The sequence below is a fragment of the Athalia rosae genome, chromosome 1 (assembly GCF_917208135.1).
Source record: "Athalia rosae chromosome 1, iyAthRosa1.1, whole genome shotgun sequence".
Taxonomy (NCBI): Eukaryota; Metazoa; Arthropoda; class Insecta; order Hymenoptera; family Athaliidae; genus Athalia; species Athalia rosae.
The window spans coordinates 26,389,556-26,404,584 of NC_064026.1; the positions used below are offsets into that span (position 1 = coordinate 26,389,556).

Below are 15,029 nucleotides of genomic sequence, written 5' to 3' on the forward strand. Positions count from 1 at the left end.
ACAAGACGATATACGAGGAAATACCTGAGTTACCAAAAGAATCGTCGTAGATCGTGATATCGAGTTTAGAAAATAAATCTGTAGTCGAGTAAAGCGCGTGCACCCGCCGTATAAATAGAGGTAAAACGGCATACTGTACGTTATATGCTGCACGCTAAAAGAAGAAGGCAGCGTGTAGATACGCGCTTAGACGGTATTTGAGCCACGGACAACTTTGTGGCATGCGACCCAATTATCGCGTTCAAACCCAACGAACGGTTAGTCAAACTGCGAACGATGCTGCTCGCAGCTGTACACACACGTGATATAGATTCCGTATTAACTAACACCTGCGGAACCGTACAAGTTCAATCGACAATCTCAACAATTAGGAATCCCGTGACCGGCTTAATTTGTGTAAACACAACTGATAATTAACGAGGAATAACAATTATGTATATAGCTCGCCTTCCCCGGGCTAACAAATATCCCTCTGTGCGTAACGCGCGATGCAACACTCGAGACGTCGTCTCATCCCCAAAACGCAGCAATGATATCGAGCGGATGAAAAAAGAAGATTATCTCTTACACGGATCCATCTTTCTCTTTTCACTTGCATTTCTCCGTACTCGTTCGTCAGTTCTTCTTTCTCGGTTTTCATGCGTCGAAGACGTGGGTGGCTCGAGTTAATTTACTCCAAGTACGGTTAATCCTTCGTGCTGGCCCTGCACCGCGGACATATTCTGACGTCACGAAGTCTTCATCATCATATTATGTTCTAGACACTCGAGTTGAATTCTAGACGCCAGAGACCGTGACGTATACCGTACATAAGACGACGACGTGTCATGTGAAATGGAGAATGCCTGAACGTAGCAGACGTGTGCGTATATATACGTACATTTTCTTTCCGTACTTTTTTTTTTCTTTCTTTTTTTACCTTTTCACACACGTCGAACGTGTATTCTCACGCGGAATCGAGGGACCGATAATACCTTCCCTACCGATCGCGAGGTGAATATATCATAAACACGGTCGTTGTAATGTCTTCGAGGAATACATCATACCTCTCTCTCGTTATAACGTGACTAACGCGCCTATCGATTGAATTCTTCGATAATTTGCTTTATCGAAAAGTCTGTACCGTTGTTGTTATACCATTGAAGAGATACCGGATGATGCCGCGCGGCTACGATTCCGATAAGATCGAGGATGATTGTAACCGTGAACGCTATGAATTCGTAGCGAAGCGTAAAAATTCTACGCTGCCTTTCAAACTCGCGAAACGAATACTCGTAGTAAAAATTCCGTTGTCGCGGGGGACTCGAGGGTTTCGATTCGAGGTGAAAATCCTTCCTCTTCTTTCTCTCGTTTCATCTTCGAGAGTAACGACGACGGCTCGACGATGCCACGTGATATTTACAAAGGTGTATTAGCCTTGTAATAATACGAGCGAAGAGAAAAATAAGAGTGAAAAAATTAGAGAGAGAGAGAGAGAGAGAGAGAGAGAACAGAACCGTAGGAATTCTTCTCTCGGCGACGAATCGCTCGTTGAAGATGAGAAGGAATAGAAGGAAAAATTTTACCTTCTATTACTTCGTGCCGAGACTGTACACGCGACCACCACCTTCGGGGAACACAGCAGAATTGAAAGTGAAACGGTCGGTCAACGGTATTTTACAACGGCCACGCGTGTGACCGTCTCACTCGCTCGCAGGTGATCAAACCGTGGTCACTCTTTCGCACGGTAGGTTTAACGAGATTCAAAAAATTGTAAAAAAAAAGAAAAAAAAAAAAAGAGAAACGGACAAAGACGAAGAACGGACGATGAGGAGATGACCGGAACGCCGCACTTGACGCCCTTATATATGTACGAACCCCCGCAACCGATTTTGGCAAAATTTTACCGATTTTCGAGCAGGTATACACTTTTCCGGCGAAATCACGGCTGTCGTACCTCCCCTCGCCGAACAGCAGGTCGAAATTTCCGAGAGGTAAAAACGATCCCCGGATGAAGAGAAGGAACCGCAAACACCTTCGACCGACACGACGACGGTGAGGACGAGTGTCCGAAGATCCGGAGAACAAAGACAACGGGGGTAAGTTGCAGGTCAATTTTTCCGTAACTTTGAGGATTTTCGGGGTCCTATATCGAGGACTCGAGATCCTAAAACGGATATCGTTGAAGCAGGGGAGGCGCTTCGCCGCCCGGCGGCAGGTGAAAATTAAGGTTGTTTTTTTCGTTTCCTCCTTTTCCGACCCCCGATGTTCCAGCAGCGGACGTCAAGCGTCTCGAGAATTTCTAAAGCGTAGGTACCCGACGACCGCTGCGCTTGGGGCTAACAAGGTGAACGAGGTGAACGTGAATTAGATTAAATCTCCCATCGAATAAGTAAAGCCGGTAAACAAAGTGGAATTCCAGCCCCAGATCAATCAATCGATCGCGAAGATTCTGGAAAATCGTGGTATCGATCTCGTTAGCTTCTCGATCCGGTCGTAATCGGCGTGACGATGATTCAGGAATTTATACTCCGCACGATTCGATTCGATGAATCAACTTCGGATGAATATCCGAAGCATAACGGGGTCGGGGGAATCAAAGATTAAAGAATATGAACCGTGCTTCTTTTCAAAAGCTGCAAAGTAAAGGACGTATTCGTTCGCTGAAAGGTGTACGAGAGAGGTACTGATTGATCCCAAGCAGTACTAGAGCGTTGTATTCTACTGCTCAAAATAAATTTAACACGCTCACCTAGAAACTCTCTGCAATAACCGTGTTATAAGTAAAATTGAAACTAGGTTCCCTGCCAAAACGATCGTCTGGAAAAACAAGTCTCAACGGTTTGTGATTCGCGATCGAATTTACGCAAGAGACGCGTGGAAATTCCGTAAAATATTGGCTAACTTCTTCCCCACAGAGATTATTCTGGTTCGATTCTTGCCTGAATTACTGTTGCGAAGGCGTCTGCGACAAAATTTGACAATTTTCAACCCTCGTTTCGCTAGCGCAGCGAAGAGCGCGGATTATAAATAGGCGCTATCACAGAGCAGCGGGCAGCCAGATTCGAATCCCAAGTGAACGGCATTCGCGCTTCGAAAACTTATAGAGAAAAAGAAGTCCATCCCAAGTGGTGCGGCACGTTTGTTGGCATTCGTACAATTAAACCTTCGTTACCCAGAACGAATCGTCGGATTTGACGAAGGTCGCGTCGCGATCGACGTAAATATTGTCGCTCGATCGTCGAACGGGGTTCACGTAACTATACATCATATGCGTAAAAATGGCGTTCATCACTTACATAGGCATTGCAGTAGAAGCAGCAAAGCGGCAAACACCTGTCTTCCGTAAGCTGCCATTGTCGCAGTGTTTTCAAATCAAAACAATTTTCAACTCTTCGTTGGGTCCAGATTTTTTATTTATTTTCTCTTGTCAATTTTCCAATCAACGATCAATTCTTTTCGATCCTCTCCCTCGTCAATGTCGTAAAAAAAAAAAAAATAAATAAAGAACGCAGCTTATCTCCGAATCATTCACTGTCACACCACTGTACCCAATACTAACCCCCCGTACAATCTAATCGACACGCCAGATGAAATACTGGTGCCCCGATAAAACGTCCTCCTCTACCGTAAAATACTACGTCGTCGTTCGGCGGCGGACGATTTCATACTGTGGCGGGGAGTGCCGCGTTCGTTTGACGCTAGGTACTCGGTTATGTTCGGGAGGCTTCGTCAAATCAAGTACGCAGGTACAGACGATGGAACAAGTGGTGTACCACTTACTACTTCGTCAACGCGAACGGCCAGCCGGGCCGGACTATTGTCGCCGTTTCCACTAGCGGACCGGTTACAACGCCGCTCTGCTTCAAATGCGAGAAAATCGAGCCGCGCCCATGACGTGTGCGATAGATACCCTTAATTGCCGAACGACGTTATTAATACGTCGTCATCGTATCTACGCTCACAACGCCGAATTTAAGTAAGCCAGTTCCGAATGCTCCGGGACCGAGATGGATCTTCGAACGATTCGCGCGAGATTACCGCACCACATGAACGAAGAGTGCCAGTCGTTCGATTTTAAACTCTCCCTCGAGGTTTCTCGCTACTTTTACAACGGTCGTCGAAAGTACATTTTTGCCCTTTCGTTACACACGCCATTCTCCTCGAGTGCTTTATTATTATCATTTTATTTTTTTTTTTCGAATTCGTTTTCGCACGGTTTGGAGATGAATATTTATAATCAGCCGCACACCGTAATATTCCGGGCACGGGGAAGTGCGGAGGCGAATTAAAAACGGTGGCATAACGTAACGGCTGATGTTATAATGGTATATAATACGCGCGCAGGATCGTATTTTATAAACTCGTAGGTGTATTAGTGAAATGAAAATGAACTAATTGGCGACGTGTATGAACGAAGCTGATGTAGACGCAACAAAATTACACAATATAAACTTACGTACCGTATGCGAGCTTATTATTTCCACCGCGAACCAAACAGGCCGAGACAACGTTGATACTCTTTACGTGAAAAAAAAAAAAAACATGCTAAAATACCACGAGGATGCCTTAGCTGGTGAATAAAGGAAAGAAGTTACCCGCGTAACCTGATCGTGTCTTACAATGAAAAAACAGCTGACGAAATGATCGAGAATATAAAGAATGGAATATTATCCCGCCGAAGATTAACAGACCCGTTTGTTTTTATTCAATACCGATCAGCTGCCGAGAAGCTGAGGGGTTATCGTTTATAAATTATACATACATCGACGAGCGATAACATTCGCTATTTTTTTCTTTCACCGTCGAGAATAAGCCAACTCCCGTGTAAGATGTCACGATTCGAAAACGAATTTAGTTATCGGTTTCTTACAGGGAATTTAGATTCGGAGAACGGAAGGGGGTGAGAAAAGGGGGATAAAACCGCTGACGAAGAAGTAAGGTTGAAAAAAAAATGGTAATTTGGACGGTATTGACGATGGAGAAAGATTTCTATACTGTATATGTAACGTGTTTTAGGTACCTGAGGTCGAAGGCGCCGCGATGGCCATGCAAACACACCCAGAAATAACCCCCGGTCGCAATTAATCATTTGAGTATGTAGTTAGCAACTTTATCGGTCTGTAATTAATAATCAAATGTTAATTGCTGACTGGCAGCACTTGATCACCTATACATAATACGCTCGGATTTATCTCCCGTTGCAAACACACAGCATCATCAGAAGAGCAAACTGTCTAACAATTAACGGTGGCCTTGGGGCTCGATAATATGATAAAAACGAACCATAAACTCGCAATTAAAAAATGCAAAAAAACAAAAAAAACATCCGCGTCGTACATCCCGTTTTCCGGCATATCGAAACTCTGTACACACAGGTATATATAGGATATACGACGCGATAAATGATTTCTATATTTATATCGCTGTAACTAAATCTAGACCTAAGCCATGGGAGAGTTAGGAATTAGGGTGAAGCTGTATAGGGGGGGGGGGGGGGGGGTTTACAGAAGATCGCGCGATACGGTATCGTATATAACATAATTTCGAGTTATACCCACGAACCACGGGACATGCACTTTACGTTTGTAAAGACAAGGAAGTTGGGCAAACACTGTTTGTAATAAGATTTGAGATAACGCGGTATCCACGGGTAAACTCGCGAGTAAAGCTATCGCGGCAACATTGCTGCGAAGAAGACGTGCTCCGTCAAAACCATCCACGTATAATATAACCCCACGTATCATACTCCGACCCAGATTCTCGGAACCACGAATATAAGGAAATCTTTTACCGAGATTACTCTGCACCAAAGAAATGAGAAGGAACAAAAAATTAGGAAGAGAGCTTCGAACGTACCTAGATAATTTTCTTCTATCCTTTCTTCAAAAAATTTTCGTGGTATATAATTTCCAGCTGGACTCCTACTGTATCTTATAACGCTTTGTTTGACCCAGTTTTTAGGCGATATACTCGCGAGACGATTTTGATAATGACCAGCCCATTAGGTGCAACGTTCCCGATCGTTTCTGCTGAAATATTACCTTCCCGTAACACGACGTGGGCTTTCATCTGCGGTAATCGGTCCTCGGAAACGTCCCCCCGCGCCGCTTACAAAGTATATAAGATGCAAGAAAATTTTTGCCCCTTACCTTATAAATGGCTACGTTCGAATGACAAAAATGATCGCCAATTTCCTTCACGGCGAGGGTGTAATTTACCCTCGATTTCGATCCGCTGTACACAATGCGATCGGTAGACGGAATGAAAAAGCTTCGAATATCAAGACCGACGTGAAAAGCGAGAGAATTAGCAGGGGACGTTCGTTATCTCCAAGTACGAAAGTTTGAACCCTCTTCTTCTGTAATCCCTCTATATAAATAAAAATATCTTGTACCAAAAACGAATGCGAGGAAGGAGATTGTTAATATTAAGATTATAATAACAATATCACAACATGAGGTTCGCCGCGATGACGAAAAGCGATCTGTTCAAGTTTGTGAAGATTCAATATTTGACAGTTTGTTTTTCAAGTTTCTTCGTTTCTCAATTCGTAAATCATTGTCCTAAGTATAAAATCAGAGAAGGACATGCTCTTTTTTTTACTCAAAATTGAAGATAAGTAAAAAACAATCACAATCGACAATTTTTAGATGTTTCCTATGATTTTTTACCAAAAAAACAATCGATTTTTGAGCAGAAAATAAATCATTTTTTTCATTAGGTTTAATATGCTTTTCTTGCGTATTTTGATCTCAGGAATCCGAATCTGAAAGAAAAATTGATCTATCTCTCAAATTGACCGAGTTATCGCCAATTTTCAGCTTTTTGGGGTCAAAAATAAAAAATTGATGTTTTAGTCTATCTTCATGTAATTTGAGCTCAGGAATCCGAATCCGAAAGAAAAATTGATCTATCTTCAAAAATGACCGATTTATCGCCGAATTATCGCATTTTTTGGCATAAATTTGAGGATATCTCGAAGGGAAAAAATCGTAGCTCAATTTGAACAACGGATTCGTGTTCCTGAGGTCAAAATACATAAGAAAAGTGCCATACGATTAATTTTAAAAAATAAAAAATTTTGGTCAAAATCTGAAAAAATCGTAAGGGGTACCCCTTGGAAAAATCTCAAATTTTGGCCAAAAATTTTTATTTTTAAAAATTAATCGTATGGCACTTTTCTTAGGTATTTTGACCTCAGGAACACGAATCCGTTGTCCAAATTGAGCTACGATTTTTTCCCGTCGAGATATCCTCAAATTTATGCCAAAAAATGCGAAAAACTCGGGATAACTCAGTCATTTTTTAAGATAGGTCAATTTTTCTTCCGGATTCGGATTCCTGAGCTCAAATTACATAAAGATAGACTAAAACATCAATTTTTTATTTTTGACCCCAAAAAGCTGAAAATTGGCGTTAACTTGGTCAATTTTAGAGATAGATCAATTTTTCTTTCAGATTCGGATTCCTGAGATCAAAATACGTAAGAAAAGTACATTAAACTCAATTAAAAAAATGATTATTTTTTATTTTATAAAATTGAACTTTGACGTCGTCTCGGCGACGTGTGGATTTACATGTATCGAAATATTGCATCGTCGGTTGGTTCGCGGCGATTCGTATTCCCGAGGAAATAAATCGACGGTAAAAAGAGAAGACTGGCCGGTCATTGCGAACTGATAAAAAAATCATGAATTATACAGCGACTGATTGTGAGGGGTGTTCCCTCCGGGGCGAAGATAGGACTACTTTTGTCTGTAATATTGAATAAAATTCAAAATATTTAGAAAAAACTTTCTCCGGTTTCGTGTCTGAAAAAATTTAGACTCTCAGGATCGCGTCTTGCGTAATTAATGAGCTACCAGAAACACATGGCGAGCGTAACGTTGTAGGCTTGTACGTGCCAACCGGGCAAACAAAGTGGCTATTCGATGTAGACGAACGCGTCGGTTGAGAGGAACACGCCTCGAATTATACATCCCGCATATACCTTGCCTTGTTCGAAGGGAGTCAGACCTTTGTCCGATAAACCAATGAAAAAAGAGAAGTGCGAATAACCGGAGAGAAAAACTTCTCTACGTGCTTCTACGCACCGTCTATCCCTAATTTTGTCTAATAAGGTCAAGAGAAAAAGGAAAGAGAATGAATATCTGATGTCATTTTCGCGAGGTACCTATATTTAACGTTGACTTGGTTTTCTTGACCTCGCGTCTCGCCTCAGAGTCCGTTATTTCTGGATCAATATTGAACTGATTTTATTTCCGAACTATACCTACGATATACCTATATAGCCGCAATAAAGATATCTATAAGAAAGAGCGAAGATTGTCTACCGCAAAGCTTAGCCTGGCACGACTTATCGTCGGTGCGAAGTGGTACACGGGGAGAAAAAATGAGATGGTTGAAAGATGGAAAGAAAAGAAAAAAAAACACAACGAATAGGTATATACGTGTAAAAAGAAATCCCATCCGAAGAATGAAAAATACAAAGCCTTTATATCGAGAATTCGCTCGAACGAACTACGTAATCGTTACAGAAAGAGCAATTAGAAAATCTTCGAAAGTCTCGGCCTAAAAGTCTGAATTCTGCCGAGAAGACATTGGGAGCGAGAGATTTTGCGTGTGTATTAAACGCCAGGATCCATATAACACCGAGTTGCGGCGTGGATATAGTCGTACCGTCCTTACAGAAAACAAGATCCGACTCCAAGGGATGAGAGAAAATAGTGAAGAAAGGAAGGGAAAATACGCGAGAAAGGGAGTGTCCGTATACGGAACGTACCATCACCACTCGCGATGATCGCGTGTACGTGAAGCAGATGACGTTCGGGATGCTGCGTGTGTTGGAGCAGGCTGACTGGCGCCTGCGAGGCAGGCAGCCAGACGGGCGCCAGATCGGAAGGGAGGATTCCGAGAGGGGGTGGAATGGAGAGATGGGCGAGTAGAGGGAAAGAGAGAGAGAGAGAGGGAGGGAGAGAGCAGGAAGAGAGGAAATTATAGTGCGACGTTCGCGTTCGCGAAGGACGTAAAACGCGAGTCGAACCAACGGGCTGATGTTGCCGGTGCCCCTGCTGCCGAAGAGAAATGAAAAATGAGAAATGCGTGCCCGCGCCCAAGTTGCAAAAAGAATCCGGAAGAAGTGACGTGCGTGCAAAGAGAAAAGAAAAAAAAAAAAAAGAAAGAAAATGGGCGAGAAACAAAAAGAGTTTTTGATAGTCGACGTCGCTAGTCATCGAGGGCTGAAAAGTTGGGAGCGAGCGCGTGCCGAAATAATAACGCGCGGGATGTATTCTTTGGGGGGGGGGAGGGGGGGGGAGGGGGGGGGGGGAGGGAAGAAATTGGAGGACAAAAAATATTCGAAAACTGTGGATTAAATCCACCCTGCGCTCCGTTAGAAGCACCCCGTTAACCGGATGTATAGATATATCCGCAGCCTCCCGGCGCGGTCGATAGCGAATTTTGTTTACCAGCTCCGATTCTCATTCGCGGGAGCATCCCGTGGCTCGCGAAGAAAACGGTGATTTTTCTTACCTACCGCAGCCGGTGCCGTACAGCACCGGCTAAAACGTCGATGGCAGACCTCTGGGATGAACGATAAAATGCACCGAATACACCGCGAAGTATACGTCGAACGGTTCTCGCTGGTAATCTAAATCGAATCGTGTCTAGCGTTCGTAACGTAGAGGGGAACGATCAAGGGAAAAAGAGAGTCAAGTCGAACTGTCATAAAACGGTCAACCGTAGATGTAAGTACATCGCAGGTACACGCGCGGCTCAGCGGAAATCCGATATCCGTAGACCTTCGTGTCAAATCCAGCGAAATTTCGCGTGAAATCCTAACTGGAAATTCGCGTCGAATGTTTGGAAAAATCCATTTTTTTTTTGATCGAATTCTTCATTCCGAGTAATCGAAATAAATTTTTCAATGGCAACGAAACCAGCACCCCGGTTGCGCAGAGAGAAAGAATTCGTTTGGGCAAACAAAACATTACTTCACCGCGGGCTGAATGTGTCGATCAAATACGTCGCGCGACGCTTGTTTTTTCCATTCAAACGGATCCTCATTGTCAGTCAATCCTGCGACGAGATTTCGGCGCGAACAAATATTAGACCGGCTATTACGAATTGAATTCAATGAAACGGCAAAAAGGAAGAAATGTTTTCGAATCGTAACTGATTTGTTTTGTTCAATTAAATTCAATTGGGGAACATTTTTCACCATCGCGAATCGATTTGTTAAAAATTTCTGTACAATGACTTTCGGAAGTTCGAATTGGTAGATACAAAACGGTTATTTGTTACATCCACTTAGGGGTGCGAGCGGAGTGTTCGGTAGCTGCAGACACGTTCCACCGACCGCACACTAGGTAACCGTTCTCACGAACCACTTAAAAAGCCAGGGAAGAAGAAGAGAGAAAAAGGAGCAAAAAAAAAAAAAAACACCACCGGCCCTGACTCGGCGCAAAAAAATGAACCACCCTCGTCCGGTTAAGGCCACACAAATCCCCTCTGCGCCGCCGTAAACACACCGGTGACAAATGATAAACAAAAAGAACTTCCGTGAAACATGAGATTCTCGTAAATACATGTGATCATTACAGCGTGTGTCCCCGCTGCTCGCGATGCTGATTTTCCGGGGGTTTCCGGAAACCTCCGGCAGTTTCGCGGCCGGTCCAGGGTGTTCGTCCTTATCCCAAAAGATGCGATGAAATGGCCGACGACTCTTCCACCTGACGCGAGCCTCGCCGGTACAATGGGGGCTCACACTGCGTGCACCGTAATCTTATCGGTAACGGTCCTTTTTTTTTCTGTGTCAAGAGTGATAAGAGGTGATTTTCTACCTCAACGGTTTTATCGTGATTCGTATGAGCGCGGGTACCTCCGAAGAGAAGATACCTCGAATGCAAATCGTACCGGTTTACCGATTTATTTATTTATTTTTTCTTTTTTTCGCTGCTTTTCGAAGCGATGACGTGAGATATAATAAAATTCTCTGAGGGTTTTCAGGGGGGGACGGGTAAGGGCCAATGAGCGTGCACGGTGCGTCGCGCTTCTCCATCTTTTTTCCTTTTTTTCTTCGAAGGGGTGTAAGAGATCCGGACAAAAGAGATTTATTTTTCTCCAGTGACACGCAGCCCTCCTCTCTTCGAGTACGCGCGGGTACCTCTTCTTCTTCCTTTTCTCGAGGTTGCGGAGAAGTGTTATTTCTACGCAGTGAATTTTCCAAACACAGTCTTTTCAGTTTCTCCTCGATGCGAAGAAAGGGCTCGTTGTTCGTCGACCGTTGATGCGTCGCCACCGCGTATACACGTGCGTGTGTGTGTGTGCGTAACGCGATACGTATATAGGTATTCATAGAAATATGAACGTACACACGTAACTGGTTAGAAATCACAAGCGAAACCAACGGAAGCCGGAAGTTGATGCAAAGCAGCGACTGTTTGCGTAGACTAAACAAAAATTTTAGATAACCTAAGCCGATACTCCGAAAGTTCTGACAATCTTAAATCAAAGAATAATATCTGATTAGTTCGAGCAGAGAAGCGCAATTTTTAGACCCACGCAACTACCCTCGTGTACGCGACAAATTAGTAAGGATACTTTTAATTGTAACAAATTTCATCTCATTACGCGTGGTTCTTGAGTAAAAATTTTTTACTCAACCGTCGGACACCCGTATTTTTTTTCTCTTTTCCATTTTTTTTTCTTCTGTCAAGCAAATACTCATTAGCTCGGCAAAACCTGAGGGTAAAACTTTGGAAAATTAACGTCTGGAAGGCGGTAAAAAAGCGCGTCGAAAAGTTATAAGTATAGTGTTAAAAAATAAAACTACATCATTGAGAGAAAGAATCAATCTCAGATCATAGGCCGATGTAATAACGATGGAAACTTCTGCTCCGAAAGAAACTCGACAATAATTTTTCCGGCGAAACGATTTCGATCCATCCGTGCAACCTGCACCCGGTTACACTCGAAATCTCTGCGTGATTATAACAATCATGCAAAGCGTCACGATGGTATATAATACGAGGGAATACAAGCGAATAAATAAATTAGTCGGGCTATTAGGGCGATCGCTACTAAAAGGGATAATCCCACTTTCAACCCCTGAAAAAGTCGGGCGCTCCCAGGGTCCCCAATGTTCTTTACGCTGCACTCCAGTTTCGGCGGTTTGCGATTGGCAAATTATACGCGAGACTTAGCCCGCCTCGTGCCTCAGAAGCGCACCGCCGTACACATACGTAAGCATATACCGTATACGTATACTGCAGTTAATACCGCGCGCGTAACGTCGAACGATATGCAACTGTATTCGCGTGAATGTACGTACGCGCAGCCGTTACACGTGCACGCGAGTAGATCCGCTGCGGAATCGTTGCAACACACCGTCGATAGGTACCTATAGCTACGGCGCGGTGGAAACTGCAACAGATGTACAGACTCTCCGTCCGTACGTGTATACCGTACCGTGTACGCTACTTTTGCTGGAACGTCGCCTCGCTGTGCCCGTAGTGTTACAGATTTGCACCGGATGCATTGTAGCGTAATCCGATTACACGGCCCATTGAAGTCGCAAGTGTGATCTTCTGAAAAGGGGCTAACATAATACGGTTGTTAAGCGCTGCCCGTGCTCCTGCGGACGACGAAGAAGAAATCAATATATAGTTTTACCATCGCACACGCCTCGAGATGCACGTCCGCCGTCGCTCGCACACTACGAATCGCTACAAAATACTTGTATTTCACAAACGAACGTCGTACATTGTATACGCGCGTAGCCGATCTCCGCCGCATCTACCTGCCGCCCGTACCGCGCACTGCGGATTCCGGGTTCAGGTACGAATGGTGGGTAGAAAAAAAAACGAACAAAAAAAACAAAAATCGCTCTTCCGATAACGCGGACTTTCACCCCCGACCCGGAATCCGACCGCCCCCCGTCCAGGAGGCGTGAATTTTCGCTCCTGTACGATGTGTAGGTATTCGCTTCTAAGCGGCGTGTATCCTATCGATTTTCTTGAAACTAGAAAATAATGCGTTTTCATCCATACACGGCGAACGTGTGTAACCCGTATGCGAGCGGGGCGAAGAGCGCGGCGCACGACAGACGCGGTGTACACGTGCAACGTATAGAAAGTTCTCGCGCATAGTTCGAGATATCCGTGTACGTATGTGCGCGGTTGCAGTTTTTTTTAGCGGGGAAAATGCGAGCTTCTCGCGCAGATTAATATTCTCCTCCAAGTTTTCAACGCTAGCCTATATACCGCACCCGGCAGAATTTATAGACAACCCCGGCTAGCCCGACGCCCGCTTTGTAACTAGAAACAAGAGGCCTTCCTCAGTCGCTGCTAAAGGTTGAAAAGGAACCGTAGCCTATTCGTAACGGATATGTATATATATATATATGTAAGTTATATACCTCCCGTATGTACCTTCGTCGACAGTTCTTTATGTCGAAGGTTCTCTCTAAGCCAGATTAAAGTGACAAGAATTGTCCCAGTTTCAAGCGTTTTCCCATTTAGACGAATCTATAGCTATACGTCATCATTTTTCTATTTCCCCCGTTACGGAAGAATGCGTCGGTGATGTGAGCCGTACTTTTTTTTTTTCTTCTTTTTCTATCTACATTGCGACCGCGCCGTCGTTATTACGTCCGGAGAGCGTACTCGCAGATTGCATACTCGAAGATCGAAGACAAAACGACCTCTGCAATTTAATTGCATAACGAACAATCAACGTATTCGGTTTAAATTTAATTAAACTTTAATACAGAAATGGAGCCAATATTCTAAGAGCAATAATTGCATTAAACGCCCCGGTTGTACTCAGCTCGTAATTCAAGATCGCCTTACTCGCATCTGTTATAACCGTCGTTCGCCTCCCTTCGCCTCGGCGCGGGCGTTTTCGAACGTCAACCCTCGGTAGAGGAAATGAAGAAACGAGAGAACCGAAGCGATACGAGTTCCGAAAAAATCCGGTCCGCCCGGTGTGTTGCGTCGACTAAAAAAAGGAGAGAAATAAAATTACATACGTGCAGAATTTATGGATCTGCGAGGAGCGTTGGTCCTCGGCGACATCGAGACCCGTCGTGGTATACGTATCGCAATAAAAATTGGGACCGTTGGCAACGAAAGGTCGACGCCACCGTATCGCTGGACCTCCTCCAAGGATATCTGGGTTAATGTCCCGAAACTGTGTGCGCCAAGCTTTGCGTCGCTTTGACGAATAAACTCGCCGCAGGATCAATATTATTGTATACGTGTGTATATGCCAGGTTATAACGTTTCGCGCTGGGGATTTGCAAGGGTGGCAGGGGGGAGGAGGGAGTCATTCCGCCGTGGCCAGCATCTCGCTCTTCGGCATCGTCCGTCCAACGGAGGTCCGCAATTTCCAGCCTACAACCTACTACTACTCGACTCCGTGGATCCGTGATGGTCCTTCGGGGACGCGCTTCGGCGTCTACGTAGCTACGCCGAGAGTCTCGAGAATGCCGGAGAGCTGACGTCACCTGGCGCAAATCAACTCCGGGCATCTCTCGGTCGGCTTGGAAAAATAAATAGCGTAAAAAGAAAGAAAGGAAGAAAGAAAGAAAGAAAGAAAGAAAAAAAAGAGAATTTTTTTTAACGAATCCAAAAACGAACGACGAGGAATGAAAAACTAAGTCGAACGACGAGTGAATTAATAAAACGAAACGGTGCACCATAAGGCGCCTCTTCGGCCGTACTGTACTTACGACGGTATGAGGCTAAAGTGCGCCCCATTACTCCCCATGAATTTATTATATTTGCGCTCGTATAGAATGTGGGTATACCTCGCGATACGTATAATTCGATGTAGCGTGATAATTTTCCTACGTGTTCAGCAGCAACTATGGCAATATGCTTTCGCATTGTGTTCGTTGGCCTGTTATTCGCAAGGGGGGTGCGTTGCGTACGCGGGAGCGGTACGGCAGCGAACGAAAGTACGCGCGAATCGTCGAAGGGAAAACGAAACTGCCCAGACTATATAGAGCGCTGCTGCCCGTGCCCGATGCCGACGAACGTGGATCA

The 15,029-nt window shown here is 44.4% G+C and overlaps 1 protein-coding gene across 1 annotated transcript in view; it reads right to left on the minus strand.

Annotated features, from left to right (window-relative positions):
* Positions 1-3,741, minus strand: part of LOC105685224 (fasciclin-2) — a 43,369-nt gene extending 39,628 nt beyond the window's left edge. The window contains exon 1 of the mRNA XM_048660235.1: positions 3,279-3,741. Coding sequence (XP_048516192.1) covers positions 3,279-3,336 — 58 coding nt within the window. The 5' untranslated portion in view covers positions 3,337-3,741. The remainder of the gene's footprint in view (positions 1-3,278) is intronic.
* Positions 3,742-15,029: the final 11,288 nt, after the last annotated feature.